The sequence below is a fragment of the Carassius gibelio genome, chromosome B8 (genome assembly GCF_023724105.1).
Source record: "Carassius gibelio isolate Cgi1373 ecotype wild population from Czech Republic chromosome B8, carGib1.2-hapl.c, whole genome shotgun sequence".
NCBI lineage: Eukaryota > Metazoa > Chordata > Actinopteri > Cypriniformes > Cyprinidae > Carassius > Carassius gibelio.
This window is the reverse complement of record NC_068403.1, coordinates 30,819,816-30,837,492: the sequence shown is the minus strand read 5'-3', so window position 1 is coordinate 30,837,492 and position 17,677 is coordinate 30,819,816. Positions and strand designations below refer to the sequence as shown.

At 41.9% G+C, this 17,677-nt stretch overlaps 1 protein-coding gene across 3 annotated transcripts in view; it reads right to left on the bottom strand.

Moving 5' to 3' along the window:
- plxnd1 (plexin D1) overlaps nt 1-17,677 on the bottom strand; it is a 62,632-nt gene that overhangs the window by 23,962 nt on the left and 20,993 nt on the right. For all 3 annotated transcript variants that reach the window (XM_052562866.1, XM_052562868.1, XM_052562867.1), the window contains exons 8-14: nt 15,097-15,196; nt 13,302-13,400; nt 11,601-11,690; nt 11,422-11,512; nt 10,269-10,426; nt 2,293-2,438; nt 1,793-1,898 (exon numbers count right to left, since the gene is read on the bottom strand). In XM_052562866.1, coding sequence (XP_052418826.1) covers nt 1,793-1,898; nt 2,293-2,438; nt 10,269-10,426; nt 11,422-11,512; nt 11,601-11,690; nt 13,302-13,400; nt 15,097-15,196 — 790 coding nt within the window. The remainder of the gene's footprint in view (nt 1-1,792; nt 1,899-2,292; nt 2,439-10,268; nt 10,427-11,421; nt 11,513-11,600; nt 11,691-13,301; nt 13,401-15,096; nt 15,197-17,677) is intronic.

Genomic DNA, 17,677 nt, shown 5'->3' with positions numbered 1-17,677 from the left:
TCAATCCAGTTGGTGATCTGAGTAAGTGCCACGCTGGACAGAGCTGGCAGACCAGCAGACACAGCTGTTGTGACAGGCTGAAGATCTACCAGCCACTCTGCACCAGCATGGAACAGCTACAAACCCACTGTTACGCTCCACTTCCAGCAGGCTTTAGCTGGATTCTCCATCAGGAAGGCTTTAATATGGAATGCTGTAGCATAGCGAGCACATTTCAGAATAAGAGCTGTGTTGATAAAGTCAGAGAGCAGCAGCTTTGATCACATCTAGAACCATAAACGGTTCTAGAAGGTTAGTTTCTAGCATTTGATTGAGGAGTAATGTGGCATGCAGAGTGAATGTCAGCGCTACACATGTGAACATATACAGCACACACAGACCACGTGACATCACATCCTGTGGGGGTGGAGGCTAGCTGAGGGTCAAGAGGAGCATATTAAAGCAGAAGTATGTGTGAGTGTGTGTTGTTCAGCCAGATGTTTCCTGAGCTCAGCGACTGAAGCGGCGAAAGGTTTGAGGAAGGAGCTCTGAAGGAGCCCACATTCTCATCCCTCTTCCTGCCTTTCCTCTTTACCATTTCTGATCGCGATTCCCAGCTCCAGCTCCAGCTCCGTTTCACACCAAAAGCAGTCTTGGGTAGCCTCAGTCTTTAGTGTGTTGGAGAGCTTTGGGTCTGACATGTAAGATACCAGCTGCTCCTAACGGCTGAAAGTGCTCAAGCTGTTTTGTAAAAAGGTGCGAGGTTGACCTGCTAAAAATCAGCTACTGACCAGAAGACAGCTAGCTGTTTAAGCTCAATGGTCCCCAGGCTGCTCTCAGACCTCTTTAATTCATTCACCAGCAGATTCCTGAGGCAGGGTTAGGGTTAGGGTCTTCATTAGATCTAGCACATTCAGCCACAGCTGTCACTATTCTAGGCTGTGTGTTTATAGTCCAGTCAGTGTTAAATCATGCTGTGGAGTACTGCCCCTTTTAGGACGACTTCACTCGAGAACGCACTGACCCTGACTGTTCTCACAGAATTTCCATGTACATTTTTTTTTACAAGATGTTGCAAAGTATACATAAATTGTGAATTATTATTATTATTATAAAAATTTTATTTAACACAGAGATCAGTTACACTGGACAAACCATATGCACTTGCTTAGTCCAGGGGAGGCTTTCATATGGAAATTAAAAATGTCTGGACAAATCATTGCAGAAAATCTAATTTTGTGAGAATCATCCTCAAACTTAATCTTGGACTTGGTAAAGAATGATTTTTATTTTATTTTTAAGTCTTAATATATTTCCATACTGGAATATGTGGATGTATGCTAAACTTTTTGGAGGACATTTTTCCTTCAGTCATCACGGTCCACAGGTTTGCTGTGTAAATCAGCACAGGAACATCAGTCTGAAGTGTGGATTTGCTCGGTGACACCACCACACACACTTTATAAAGCAAACCTCACGTACCACCGTATCTCTCAATGCCGTGTGAAAATGACGACAGCCCAGAAACTCCATCAGACAAAACAAAGCAAAGCCCTTCCAGAGTCCTTCCTCTCGATCAGCGGAGGTCATGCAGTCAAACGTGCCATCATATCACGCAAACCTTTGCTGAAAATCTGTCAGTATCATCAGCATCTGTTAGCATGAATCCCTCATGAGAGGGTGGTCTAACACACAGCAAAGGGTGTGATGGGAAAATAAATCAGGATGAAGACAAAAGAGCGAATGCAGGAGAGGATCATCACTCTGAGGGTGTGACATGGAAATCAGCAGAGAACAAAAGGCTTGCACGTACCACAAAGGAGAAGATGTCCTTTGAAACGCCCACAGAGTTCCCAGCCACGCTCACGGTTACATGATCGCTCATCTCTTCCCGCGATGCATCAGTCTCACAAACCAACCTGTAGCGACACACACAAACTGCTGCATCACGAGCCAATATATCATCTGTCATATGGTGAAGCTTGGATAATTAGCTGCGCAACGCCCTCAAAAACCATGAATACAATGACAACACAACCCAGATGACACTAAATATGGCTCACCTGCAACAAGGATAAACATAGTTTATGCTAAATTAATAATTTTTGTGTACTTTTGCACAATAAACGGTGTCCAGTGTACAAACTGAAGCACAGATGAACTCCGACATCATGTGAAGCTCAAATCAACATTAAATCAGTCACATCCATTCTGTGCAGTGATGGATTTGGTCATTCAGTGCAGGAAGTGGCCAACCATGGCCAACAGCAGCTAGTGTGTGTGTGTGTGTGTGTGTGTGTGTGTGTCCTGTACCTGACTGAGACAGTGTAGTATTGTGGCAGCACTCTGCAGGGCACACGGCCAATGGAGACGTTGAGCTGAGTGGTGTTGTGTCCGAGGTTCCTGCCCTGCACCGTGAGCAGCGTCCCGCCGGTCAGCGGCCCCGACAGCGGCTCCACCTGCACATCAACACACACACACACACACACACACACTGACTGAGACTCTGAGAAACAGCCCCCGGTCAGTCAGTTTCACACAGAAGAGAGCCGTGACACTGCAGGAGTGAGTGGGAAGATCAGCTCAGTTTATTTTGAAATCCTGGCAGAACAGTTATCATTAACCTACCATGTTTATATGTTCATTATGGTTTGGGCAAGTCATTCAGACTTCAGACTAAACAACTTCACTCATAAACAATCTGTACACCTAACACACACACACACACTCTCTCTTTCTCACACACGCGCACATACACACACACATGCTCACTTGTGTTTCTAAAGTGCACTACCGGTCAAAAAATTTTAAAATAAAATAAATAAAAAAAGTCTCCAAGGCTGCATTTATACAGTAAACTGTAACATTGTGAAACTAGGAAAGTGTAGGGTTACATGTAAGAGCTGAGAGTGACGCTCAGATCAACAGTGTGTGGGAGAGGTTACACAACACAATTACATCATTTAATTTCACAATACATGTTATGGTAACCTGTTACAGTTACTGAGGAAAAATGTGTAGCTAGATTAGTTACAACTGCAAAGGGGTTACATCTGAAGATTTTCACTCACACACACACACACACACACACACACACACACACACACACACACACACACACACACACTCACACAAACTCTCTCTCTCTCTCTCTCTCTCTCTCTCTCTCACTCACACACACACACACTCACTCACACACACACACACACTCTCTCTCTCTCTCTCACACACACACACACACACAAGCACACACTCTCTCTCAAAATTTCAGCGGCACGTCTAGACAGATTGTATATATACTGTATAAAAATATGAAGAACAGAGTTGTACGAACAAACATTGTCCCTACACCATTACTGACCATTACCATTACCATCACTGTTGACTGTACACTGACTTCCAAAAGAAGTAGAAGTGCCCATTGGCATTTTAATGTAAAACTGCTACTGCACAAAAAATGTTGTGAAAGGTATAAACATTTTTGGGAAACATGGAAAACTAGCTATGGAGACATTACACTTTGGTGGGAAACAGGTATGGTCCATTTAAAAGAGTTTTGTAAGCAGTATGCATCCCATTCAAATGTGTGTTTGGAAAGGACTGGAGTGGCTTGAAAATGAAATCCTTGTCATTGAAAAGAACATGCTGGATGGAGATCTTTCTGTTAATGTACATAAGTGGACTGAAATAAATTAAACTTGAGCTTTGTTTTAAATGAGAAGGTTAATTGTGCTCTTGGAAGAAGCAAGTCTCTATCAATTAAAATATGGATGGACATACCTCTTTCTTTTTTTAACATGGAAACTTCTTTTTTTAATGCAAACGTGCACAAGAACAACAAATGTACAGTTTGAAAAACAGTGATGGCCATGAAACAAGAGATCCCACAGAAATGCGTGGATTAGCTGTGGATTTTATTCTCAGTTATACTCTGCTGACAACAGTGATACTCAGAGCCAAGATCAACTTTTAAAGAACCGACCAGTTTAACTGTTGAAGATCAGAATTATTTAGAGTGTGGAATTACCTTTGAAGAATTAAGTCCTGCAGTTATGGGATTTCTTCAGGAAGTACCCTGGGTATAGATGGACTTTCTAATGAATTTTATAAACATTGTTGGTCTACAATTGGAACTGATCTCTTTGAAGTGCTACAGGAATGCATTTGGATAGGTTCCCTGCCTAAGAGTAGCCAACGGGCAATTTTAACACTACTCCCGAAGATAATTTATTATCGAAGTGTCCTGCCAATAGGTTAAACAAAATGTTGTTAAAAGTCATACATAAAGACCAATCCTATTGTATCTAAATATATATATATATATATGATATATATATATATATGTGCGCCAGGTCTTCAAGAAGAACAAAAGAAGAAAAGCACCAGGCCCAGATGGTGTTACACCAGCCTGTCTGAAAATCTGTGCTGACCAGCTGGCCCCCATCTTTTCACAGATCTTCAACAGATCCCTGGAGTTGTGTGAAGTACCTTCCTGCTTCAAACGCTCCACCATCATCCCCATCCCAAAGAAACCCAAGATAACAGGACTTAACGACTACAGACCTGTGGCTCTAACGTCTGTCGTCATGAAGTCGTTTGAAAACTGGTTCTGGGTTATCTGAAGGACATCACTGGACCCTTACTGGACCCCCTGCAGTTTGCTTACCGAGCAAACAGGTCCGTGGATGATGCAATCAACATGGGATTGCACTTCATCCTGCAACATCTGGACAAAACAGGGACTTATGTGAGGATCCTGTTTGTGGACTTTAGTTCGGCTTTCAACACCATCATCCCAACAACCCTCCAGACCAAACTGACCCAGCTCTCTGTTCCTAGCTCTATCTGTCGGTGGATCACCAGCTTTCTGACAGATAGGCAACAGTTAGTGAGACTGGGGAAATTCACATCAAACAGCTGCTCCACCAACACTGGCGCCCCTCAGGGATGTGTTCTCTCCCCTCTGCTCTTCTCCCTTTACACCAACGACTGCACCTCTAAAGACCCCTCTGTCAAGCTCCTGAAGTTTGCAGATGACACTACAGTCATCGGCCTCATCCAGGACGGTGATGAGTCTGCTTACAGACAAGAGGTTGAGCAGCTGGCTGTCTGGTGCAGTCTTAACAACCTGGAGCTGAACACGCTCAAAACAGTGGAGATGATCGTGGACTTCAGGAGAAACCCCCCTGCACTTTCCCCACTCACCATCATGAACAGCACTGTGACTGCAGTGACCTCTCCTCTGTAAGTTAAGAGAAAAAATAATGGGTCTACATGTTAATAATATCTCTTCTAATGAATGAGTGACAATTTCAGCATATGCTGATAACATCACTGTTGTTTTAAGAAATTAAGATCTAAGATAAAAGAGAAAATATTTTAGAGCATTACAGGAAAACCTCATCTGACAAAGTAAATTGTGTAAAAAAAAATATGCTCTGTGGTGTGGTGTCGATAACACTAGTTTAGTACTTCCAGGTAATTTACAGTAGTGAAGATCTGGTTTTATGTATTTGGGGGTTTTTAATGAAGAGAGGAATATAGGAGGAAGAACTGGGAAGGCCTGATGGAGAAAGTGTGTGCTCAGTTGTCTCGATGGCAAAGCCTGCTACCCCAGCTATTATACAGGGGAAGAGTTTTAAACTGCAACAACCTTGTAGAAACTCTTGGTGATTTAATGAATGAAGTTGAGTGGAATTTGTGGTGGAAAGGAAATAAAATACTTAGTCATGGTACATATTTAAGCAGAGGAGTAGAAAATGTTTCCTCTTCAAACATAAGGGTGTATAAAGACAGGCTAACGGGGGATCTAAGGAGACACACCTGGGAACTAATCTTCAATCAAGGAGAGACAGAAACTGGGTTACAGGGGAGAAAACACATACAGAAAAGTCTGAAATGTCGCCCCCCTCCCGGAAGGTGCATCCTCGCACCATAGGCAACAACAGGAGGAGCCATGAGTGGGAACTTGGAAGGAGGCTTCAGTGGAGGATGAACCCCAGGGAGGGGGCTGGCAGACAGAGACGATGGAGGGAGGAGCCAGGGAGGAGACAGGAGGAGCATGGAGCAGGTGGAGTCCAGCAGGACTCAGGCCACAGCCATAATAATGGGCCAAGTTGGAGCCAACGGTGGGATGAGCCATGGAGGAGGAATGGCTGCTGACTCCGGGGGCCAACCAATGGTGGCACAGCAAGTGGAGGAGCCCGAGGTGGAGATGGAGAGCCAACGAGCCAGGGCGATGCCGAGGATCTGGGGAGCCAGGGTGGAGCCGAGGGAGGAAGGAGCCCAACATAGCTGGTGGGACGGAGCCAGTGGAGAGGAGTCCAGAGGCAATGGCGGGTTGATGCCTGACCAAGTTGGAGCCAGAGGGTCAAGGGAGCCCAGTGGAGCTGATGGATCGATGGTTGATGGTGGAAGCGAGAGAGCTAGGAGCTGTGGTGGAGCCTCTGGGACTACAGACTGAGGTGGAGTCCGAGCCTCGGAGCCTGGAGGCAGAAGTGAGGGAGACTCCGACCACAGCAACACTGGGGGATGGCAGTCCCGCGGGGCTCACACCACATAGCTGATGGGCTGAGGAAGAGCAGAGAGGCTGCCAGATGACAGTGGTGGAGGAGGCAGGACTGGGTTGGATGGTAGGCATTCTAGGAGCAGGCAATGGAGGATCAGAACCAAAGGATGAAGGAGGGCTGTACTGGACCAGCGGAGATCATAGAGAGAGGAGGGGGGCAGTTCAATTTCCAGTTACAATTCCCAGTGTATAAGAGCCTCCTCATTTTGCCCATTTTGGTGTTCCATAGTCTGCTCACCCTCAGCAGCAGTGTAGGACGATTCACACCGTCCGCGGCTCTCTCCCTTGCGGTGGGCACTGTAGCTGGCTCTCGCACCTGGTCTGATGGGTTGGGCTCTGGCTCTCCATCATCGTTATGGTTGGGGGGTCCATTTCTTCTTTCTTTTCCAGAATCCATTTCTTGCCAGTATCCACTCCACGAAGGCGGCAAAAAAAGCTTAGCAAATAGATTTTTAAAAAATTAATTGGGTTTGGTTGTACATAAGGATCAATTGTATTGCATTCCAAAGAGGTCTATTATGGATAATTAGTTTTTAGTGTGAGACTTTGTAGATATTTGTAATGGTTTCAATGTGGATGTTGGATTAATTGCCCTGGATCAAGAGAAGGCTTTTGATCGTGTTGATCACAAGTATCTTTTTAATATATTGAAGAATTTTGGTTTTGGTGAAACTTTTTTAAATTTGATACAATTAGTATATAATGGTGAGTCGTGTATGGTTAAGGTAGGGGGCACTTTGAAATCGGCCAATTCCTATTCTAAGGGGTATTCGGAAAGGCTGTCCATTGTCTGGTCAGCTACATAGTTTAGCAATTGGCCCGCTGCTTTTTACATTTAAAAAAGATTGACAGGTTTTAAAGTGCCTGGTTTTTCTTTAGACTCAAATTTATTTTCTTTAGACTAATTTTTCTCTCTGCTTGTGCTGATGACATTTGTTTTTATAAATGACATTCAGTTTTGTAAATCACACTCAAGATATTAAGTGTTTATCTGAAGTACTTAATTTTGTGTACTGGGCTAGGAGTGAAGCTTTTTGGGCTGGAAAAGGGAAGTTTGAGAGTCTCCCAGAGTTACCTGGGGACCTTAAGTGGTCTAAGGAGGGACTTAAATTGTCGGGAGTTTTTTGGGGGTCAAATGATTTTCAAAAGTGAAAATGGGAGGGTATAGTGGAGAAAGTGTGCTGGAAGTTGTCCAAATGGAAATGGTTGCTACCTCAGTTGTCCAATAGGGGAAGGATTTTAGTAACTGATAATTTGGTCACTTCTACTTAACTGTTACTAATAACTGTGTTACAACCACCTGCTGGACTGAGGAAATTCAAAGAAAACTTCTGACTTTTTTTTCTTTGGTCTGGACAACACTGGATTTATGCTGCTGCTTTATACCTCCCTGTTCAAGAGAGGGGGTCAAGGATTGATAGACATCAGATCCAGGATTATGAATCAGTTCTAGAGGCATGGAAAGTGTTTACCATTTCAGGTTCATCAGATACACATGCTGGATTATGGCCTTTTGAAGAGCCTTCTAGACTTACGTCTGGTCTCAGTCTGCAACTGGATGCACAAAGTTGGGACATATTCTGAATAAAAGCACAGAGGAACTGAGTAAAAGGACTAGGATGAGATCCTTGCGGCTGCTGAAACAAGCTACTACTGAAATATTTCAGTCTTTGCATGTGAATTATAAGACTTTGACAAATGACACAGTAGCAATTGATCAATGGAGAAAGGGGAATCCTTATGTTTTTCCCTATCCAAATGCAACTATTGCTGTGGGAGAATGGCAAGATGATGTGAAGAGTCCTTTGTCTTTTAAAGCCCCTGAGCTTGGAGTTCTGAGGAAGTAGGGAAAAAAGCCCTCCATATTTCATGTGTCTAATGCTAATCTTTTGAGTGGACTTCATTCAACAAAATGGACTGATTTTCTTTGGAAATGCTTCTTCCCCTAGAGGCTGCTGGCAGTCCTTATACAAACGCCCAATTGATAGAACAGGCGACCTTCAGTGGAGGATTGTTCATGGGGCGATAGCTACAAACAGATACCTGGTGCACATCGATCCTTCTGTAGGGGTGGGTTGTTCCTTCTGTACAGATGTAGAAATGTAGAAATGTAGAAATGTTTTTCACTGAGAGAGAGTGTTTTTCACTCTCTCTCAGTGTACTTAGTTAAATTAATTTTTCCACTTTTGTCTCAATGGGTTTTTGAAACATTGCTTTTGAGATGATTATTTATGGTCCAAAGTACACAGAAAATAGAAAAGTCAGTAAATTTTATAGAATTGTATGTCGGGCACAGCAAAACTTGCTATTTAGTTGTCTGGACAGGGTTATCTGGATGTGTTGAAAATTTCCAAAGGCTTGGTGGCAGCTTGGCTTAAAATTAAACATGCATATTATACAATTATTAAATGTGTGGAATCATTTATGTAAATTTGGGGGATAAATGAGGTCCTTTGTACAGTAGATGATGATGATGATGATGATTTAATGCTTGCTTTTTGAAATATTTTTATTCTAAGTATTTATTATTTTTGTTTGTGTTTAGTGAGTTTGTAATATTGTAAACCTTATTGTCTTAATAAAGTATTTAAATTCAAAATTCTCTCTCTCTCTCTCTCTCTCTCTCTCTCACACACACACACACAGAGACAGACAGACAAACATACTCACACACCACATCTTCTCTGGAGTGATTATTCAGTGTGTTATCTATTTATTACAGCTGTCAGTTAATATTAACACCTGGATGACATCAGTTTCAGCAAATGACTATAATAAAATATGTTTTTCTTTTTTTCTTCTTTAGAATAACGTCTACTGCTGAAGCGTGCACAATAAGAGCAGGCTCAGGTATTAAGTGAGCCGTGTTGGTTAGATCAGTGTCGTGTGTGTGCAGGATCTGTCTGAACCTCTGCTCTATATCTGAGCACTCCTGTAAAACATGAAGGAAGCCAACACAAGCTCAGTGCGGCTCTCCCGTCTGTTTCACGTGTGCGTGCTGATCAATCCTCACGGAAAAGCACTACAGCATATTTGCCCCTTATACTGACTTATTCAATTATGTTTGTTTCTGTCAAACCCAAACCTTCTGTCTTTTTTTCTGACTCACTAGCTGGTTATAGAACAACATTATAAAAGTCTAATGCTTTATAGCAGAAGTGTAAAACTGTACATTATCGCCAAAATAGAAAAAGACTTAACTTCATTTGACAGCAAATTATTACACAAGCAATATGGACCTCACAGCTCAGATAACAAGATCTCCTTCTGATACACACTGAGGTGTGTGTGTACCTACTAAACCTTATTTTGGAGACAAAACTGTACCCAAAAGTGAGCTAAACCTGACAAAATCTAAAAAAGCTGCCCTTTGGGGATGTCCTCATTTGTAAAACTGGTATGAAAATAAAGTAAACAAGGTTTTTTGAGAAAGTAAAAATGCACAAAGTTTCCTGTGAGGGTTAGGGTTAGGTGTAGGGTTGGTGAAGGGACATAGAATATACAGTTTCTACAGTATAAAAACTGTGTGCGTGTGTGTGTGTGTGTGTGTGTGTGAGAGTGTGTGCGTGTCTCTGTGTGTGTGTGTGTGTGTGTGTGTGTGTGTGTGTGTGTGTGTGTGTGTGTGTGAGAGTGTGTGCGTGTCTCTGTGTGTGTGTGTGTGTGTGTGTGTGTGAGAGTGTGTGCGTGTCTCTGTGTGTGTGTGAGTGTGTGTGTGCGGTACCTTCTGTATGTGTGGGTCTGGGCAGCGTGTGGTGATGGAGTGGCACTGGTCCCGCTGCTGACAGCTGTTATCACACCAGACACACATGTGGCCCTGCGTCTGACGGCCCCAACACTGAGAGCAGTCGCTGTCGCCCACGCCGCAGCTGTACACCTCCACTGCACACACACACACACACACACACACACACACACATTACACATCTCTCCTCTGAGGCTCGTCCAGAGGTCTGAAGCACTGCTTTAGCACGGTCAGGTCAGACAGGGCCGTCTGCGGGTGACCTGGGGACACACAGGCTGCTACACGAGCACATGAGCGCATCAACACACTACAGGCCTGCGGGACAGTCTGTGTATCTGATAAAAACACCAGCATCATCACTGCTGCTCACTCACACAGTCAACATCTGTGTTACTGAGAGAGGAAATGAGCAGCGAACTCACGTCAGAAAACTTGAACCACTAATCAACAAAAACATCATGTGCTGAAATTTCTCTTTGAATGAAATTCAGTTATTACATGTGCATCGTTACACATTGTTACACAATGTGTTCATTTATTTATTATACTGCAGGACCATTAAAGTCAACTATTTTAGACAAAGGTAATTAAAATCTATAAAATCAGCACCTGAAATGTACACATTCCCTCAAACATGAAAAAAAGATGTAGACAATTTTCACTCAGAAATTGCAATTAAATTTCACAATTAATTACTAAGAATTAACATCACTGAATTAGTATTTTCTTGTTAATTTACTCTAATATTCTTGGTTGTATTCTAAAATAAAACAAATCTTAATTTTATTCCACCACTTAAACATTTATTACAATACACCTTCATATAAATTTGTGATTAAAATCTTGATGTTGATTAAGCTGATGCTGACAAAATCTAAAAAAGGTTTTCTGTTATAGTATTTGTAACTAGCTGTATATAAAGCTAAGTCTATGGAATGCCTCCATTCAGACTGTGTGTGTGTGTGTGTGTGTGCGTGTGTGTGTGAGAGATGAGTCAGTGTGAGCAGACAGTCTGATGGTGATGAGGCACATGCTCAGCATTGATGTGATTACTACACAGATTACACACACTTCCTTAAGGACAGTGAGTGTGAGTGTGTGTGTTTATGTGTAAGTGTGTGTGAGCTGATACCTGTCATTGGCTCTGGACTGTCTATATATGTGCCGGATCCTCTTCTCCGCAGACTCAGTTGGAATGTCTTGCTCCACATTGTAGTTTTTAGCTGCACAAACACATAAACTCTTATTCATCAGTAAATCAAAGATCTGAGCAAACATATGCTGCATGATGTCAATCAGACATGAACTTACGGTCACTCCACTGCAGTTCACTGCCAGCCCGTCCAGCCACTGCGCTCTGTACAGATGGCCATCTCCCAAATCACAGTCCAGCTCAGTGCCCTGCACACACACACACACACACACAGAGAGAGAGAGAGTGTGATGAGCCGAGCCACAGCTATGTCCATTCCCATCAGAGCGTCCCGAGAGACTCGAGGCATTCTCAGACAACATCACAAGATCAGATCAGACAGATCTCTGAGTGTCCTCACAGAGCACAGAAACCCCTCTTCCCCTCTGCAGTCATTCCCACGCTATGTGCAGCTGAAAACATGCTCACAATACTCTCAGACGTCATGATGAAGAGCCACACACACATCTGGAAGCCATAATGCAGACCCACACGGAGAGGAAGCGCTGCGAGGCTTTCAATAACCACAGCACAACAGTGTGTGTGAGATTCAGTGTTTAGCTCGATCTAAGACGTGTGTTTCTGACCTGCTGATCTGATCTGGACCACTGTGATGCCACTGGCTGCTTCAGGTCTGTGAACGGTGAATACATCACCCAACACTCGCAGAAGAGCATGTCCACCTGATGCACAGAAGAACCCAAACTTGGGGACAGCAGGACTGCCACAGAAAACAACACAGTCCCCTGCTGAATACCAGCATATGCTGCGCTGGTGTGTTTAGAAGCACGGATGCTGGTTTGAGCTGGTTTGAGCTGGTCCTGAGCAGGAGCTTGATACTTAGGACCAGCTTAAACCAGCTCAAACCAGCTATAACCAGCTCAAACCATCTCGAACCAGCTCGAACCAGCTCGAACCAGCTCAAACCAGCTCAAACCATATCGAACCAGCTCGAACCAGCTAGAACCAGCTCAAACCATCTCGAACCAGCTCGAACCAGCTCAAACCAGCTGAAACCTGCTTAAACCAGCTTAAACCCGCTCAAACCAGCTTAAATCAGCTCACACCAGCTCAAACCAGCTAGAACCAGCTCAAACCATCTCAAACCAGCTTGAACCAGCTCAAACCAGCTTCAACCAGCTCAAACCAGCTCAAACCAGCTCAAACCAGCTTGAACCAGCTTAAACCCGCTCAAACCAGCACACACCAGCTCAAACCAGCTCAAACCAGCTCAAACCATCTTAAACCAGCTTAAACCAGCATATGCTGTTTCTTTTGTTTTTTTCAGCAGGGTCAGTTTGCAAGCTTCAGCAGAAAACACTCGAAGAGTCCCAGTGGAAGTCTACTGGGGAATGCATGTTTTTCTCTGGTCTGTCTGGAGTGTGCTGCAGATGTAGAGTATTCCAGCATCTACTCTGCACAGGCTCTTCAGACACCATGCTATTTTACACAGACAGTTTGAAGAGTGAGTGAACAGGGCCAAAAGAGCCGGGCAAACCACAGCCTGTCAACACTGAGACACATCTGTGTGTGTGTGTGTGTGTGTGTGTGTGTATTCCGGTTTACTGTATATGGTTTATGAGGATCTACATAATCTACATGCGTCCCAAATATACCAAAAGGATTAAAAACACACTAGAGTGTTTAGAGAGCACTAAAGTGTGTTTTATGAAATTCAACAAATGCCTGTAGTTGTGTGTGAGGGGGAGGTTTGGGTGTAGGGTGATAGAAAATACAGTTTGTACAGTAGAAAAACCATTACACCTAGAGTCCCTGTAAACCACCAATACAAGTGTGTGTGAGCAGACATGGAGTCCTACATGCTCTATGTTCTGGAGCTCCAGGGAGAAGACATGAGTGCTTCCAGAAGCCAGTGGAGGAACATCATGGGCCACCATCCTGGGACAGGACGAGGAGTTCTGGGACAGAGACAAGAGGTGAGAACAAATGAGATTCAACCAAACAATACTGAGTGGTGTTTAGAGAACTAGTGTGTGTGTGTGTGTCAGAGGAAGGGTTTGCACAGTTAAAGTGCAAACATCAGTTATTTATGGCACAAGTGCAATCACACCACATTCTGTGCCTCACTGTGTTATTTTTATGGAAAGTGTTAGAATATGAGAAAAACTGCTGTGTGTTGACCAAACCGTCTCTTGAGTTGTCACATATGTTCCAGCAGTCTGCTTTAATGCTTGTTATTTTCAAAGTCAACATGAGAGACACATTGAAATCATTCTTTTGTGCTCCATAGACAAACTTTAACATGAACGGCCCTAAACTTCCTTCCTTCCTCTTCTTTCCAGCCATAACAGTTATTGATCTAAACCATTAAACTTCTGAAATCATAATGGTTTAGGTCATTTTAGCTCTTATGTATGTGTAAACTTCTCTGTTTCACCATCATTTGTTCACATGATATAAAGATCATGTTGACTGGTCTAATCAGAAATCCCAGTTTTCAGTTTAAACATGGTTTGGTTCAGTTTGTTTGAAAGCAAGTAACAGGGACCAGCTTTACTGCCTCTTGTTCTGGGTTCTAGTCCTTTATTCTGGTGAACACAAACAATATGATGCACACGTAAAGAACACATCACAATATACATCAATGCCTTTCAGAGAAGCTCAGGGAAACAATTCATTCAAGATAGTGGACGGAGTTAGAAATCAACATATCTGCTTTAGACACAAGCCAAAATATGACTGAATTAAATTCTGAATAAGAAAAGGTTCTTAGGTTTATTGTGAAACGTTATCCTTAGTAAAAAAAAGTAATATATTTACAATACATTTATTTCATACTAAGTATCAAATCTATTAATATATTACTGAAAGATAACTCAAGACGTATGGATATAATATAATATAACATATATATAAAATTAAACATTATTTGGTGTAATACTTGTGCACCATGCACATTTCTTATATTAAATCTAAAATTTGATTTCCATTTTAAATTCAAGTTTTAATGAGACTTCAGATGAGGATCGTATGATCAGTCTTTAACTGTAAGATATCTCGAGTGTAGCTGAAGTATATTTGCAACAGTTCCTCTTTATCAGAGTCAGATGTTCTTCAGTATATCTTTAGATGGAGCTCAGCACTACGTCTGCACACTTAAAGTGCATCAAGAACTAAATGAGTTGTTTAGCATGCTTTAAGAAATAAAATGAAATACATATTTGTTCAAATACAATTAAGTATATTTATTTTTCACTAGGAGTAAAAAGCCCAAAAATACTACATTAACTTACCCAACCTTTTGTCTTTTGTCATTTGTAGCAGATTTCAGAGTTACGCTGAACATTTCTCTTGCTCCATACACTACCTTGACAGAATTACTTCCCTGAGCTTGCTGGAGTGCATGCTGGGATTGCGTTCTCCGCTGAGGACACATTATTCATGTGTCACGTCTATGATGAGGTGCGGATGGGTGCCGCTCGAGGGTTTGGACAGAGAATCAATCTATGCTGCCTTCTCTGGCCTTACCTTGGGGTAAGCACTATAAAACTGAAGATATGTGACCTGACACTTAAATCATGTTTGGCTTGATGTGAAGCCAGTGTAAGGTGCTGTATGCATGAGCAGATGAGTGTGTGACGCAGCGCCGCTCACCTCCAGAAGGACATGAGGAGTGCTGTCTTTACTGGAAACACACAGATTGAGCTGCGGGTCCCAGTAACAGCGCCAGGCCCTGCTCAGACAGCTGGTGCACCTGCAGGACACACACACACACACACACACACACACTCATCAAGGACGGGCCTTCACTCTGAGGGCTTACATATTCAAGTCAGAGTGCATGAGGTCATATGAAATAGCCAGCTTGGACAATATTTACACACTATCATGAAATAAGCTTGTGTTACATAGCTTTTTGCTGAATAGCAGCACAATCTGCACACATGTGCAGGTGTTGTGTGTGTGTGTGTGTGTGTTTCTGAGTGAGAAATGAATTCATATGATATGAAAGATGTCATGAATGTATTTAGTGTCAAAGCAATGATAAACAATCCACAGTTCAGCCACACAGATGATGTTTCGCTCACAGATATTAGTCCATGTGGAGGTATAAATGTGTTCTTGAAGCAGTGCTTCTCAAAAGATTTTAGATCAGATCCCCTGTTAAACCTCCCACAAATCAGGTGGATTGAGAAGCTCTGCTTTAGGACTGCAGAAACGTGTTCAACTAGTTACACGGTAAATAATTATGTAATTTGATTACAAAATAAATGTAACTATAATGCTTTATTTTTTAACACTAATTGTTTTGTTTTTTTCAGAGCATTGTTGGATGTCAGTGTTTTCTGTCATAATAATGCAAAGACTAAAAAATAATAATCATAGCTATTCAACTATATCTTCTGATTTTAAATAAAGTAACTGAAATACCTACATTACTTATTACATTTTAATTTACTTGCAATTAGGGCCCAAGCACCTATGGTGCTTCTTCTTCTTCTTCTTCTTCTTCTCTCAACTCTCTCTGTTTAAATCTCTTTCGCCAAGCATTCAAATAATGTATCTCTTAAATTGTGACTGCAGTTGTATCTGATCAAATTTGCATTCTTATTCTTGGGTTAAACTAATTAATTTAACTCTGTTGGATCAGCAGCTATGCTAATGATGTCTCTATGTGTTTCTCTGTTTCTGCTGGGATCTTCATCCCGTGGTAACTAGGATTTACACAAGCTCCAGTCTGGATCCAGAACACCTGAGAAGAGATGATGCTGACCCTCAGAGGACCACAGATGATGCTAACCCTGAATCAACAAACAGAACTAACAAATATTGATACAAGTGTGACTGCATCATATAATAATGATTAATTAATAATATTAATAATGTTCATCGTCTGGCTGTCATACGTGCACAAACTGACAGTCACCACTTATAAGCTACTACTAAATATTGCAGAAACATAGTTTTCAATAAAGTTGCTTTGTAACAGAGATGGGACCAAGTCACACATGTGCAAGTCTCAAGTAAGTCTCAAGTCTTAACCTTCAAGTCTCAAGTAAGTCCCAAGTATTTTTTTCTTGGGCAAGTCAAGTCAAGTCAAGTCACAAGCTATGTCAAGTCAAGTCCAAGTCAAGTCACCTTAATATTGTTATTTTACCTGCAGAATCTGATCTTAATAAAGTTAAAAGACAAGATATAAGTAACAGTATTATAAAGTATTAAAATAATTTGGATTTGCATTGTAAATACTCATGTTCAGTACAATACATCATGGAATCAAACAAAATTGTAACTTCCTAAAATTATTTATTTTTCACTTCTGCCAACAGTGTTTGAAATGTTTTACATTTTCAACATTGAGTCCATAAAACAAATAACAGCTAAACATCCAACAGACTCCTCTCTGAACACCTCTCTCTCTCTCTCTCTCTCTCTCTCTCTCTCAAACACAGTTTACATACAACATTAAACTGTTACATTTCTCCTCTCTCTCTCTCTCTCACACACACACACACACACACACACACACACTCTCTCTCTCTCTCTCTCTCTCTCTCTCTCTCAGAGTATAGAAAATAAATATGACGTATTTTCAGTTGTTTCATACTTTTTTGTTATGTACAGTACAGACCAAAAGTTTGGAAACACCTTCTCATTCAAAGAGTTTTCTTATTTTCATGACTATGAAAATTGTAGATTCACACTGAAGGCATCAAAACTATGAATTAACACATGTGGAATTATATATGGAATTATATACATAACAAACAAGTGTGAAACAACTGAAAATATGTCATATTCTTGGTTTTTCAAAGTAGCCACTTTTTGTTTTGATTACTGCTTTGCACACTCTTGGCATTCTCTTGATGAGCTTCAAGAGGTAGTCACCTGCAATGGTCTTCAACAGTCTTGAAGGAGTTCCCCGAGAGATGCTTAGCACTTGCTGGTCCTTTTGCCTTCTGTCTGCGGTCCAGCTCACCCCTAAACCATCTTGATTGGGTTCAGGTCCGGTGACTGTGGAGGCCAGGTCATCTGGCGCAGCAGCCCATCACTCTCCTTCTTGGTCAAATAGACCTTGATGCCTTCAATGTGACTCTACAATTTACATAGTAATGAAAATAAAGAAAACTCTTTGAATGAGAAGGTGTGTCCAAACTTTTGGTCTGTACTGTACATAACAAAAAAGTATGAAACAACTTAAAATACGTCATATTTATATTCTGTACTGTATATA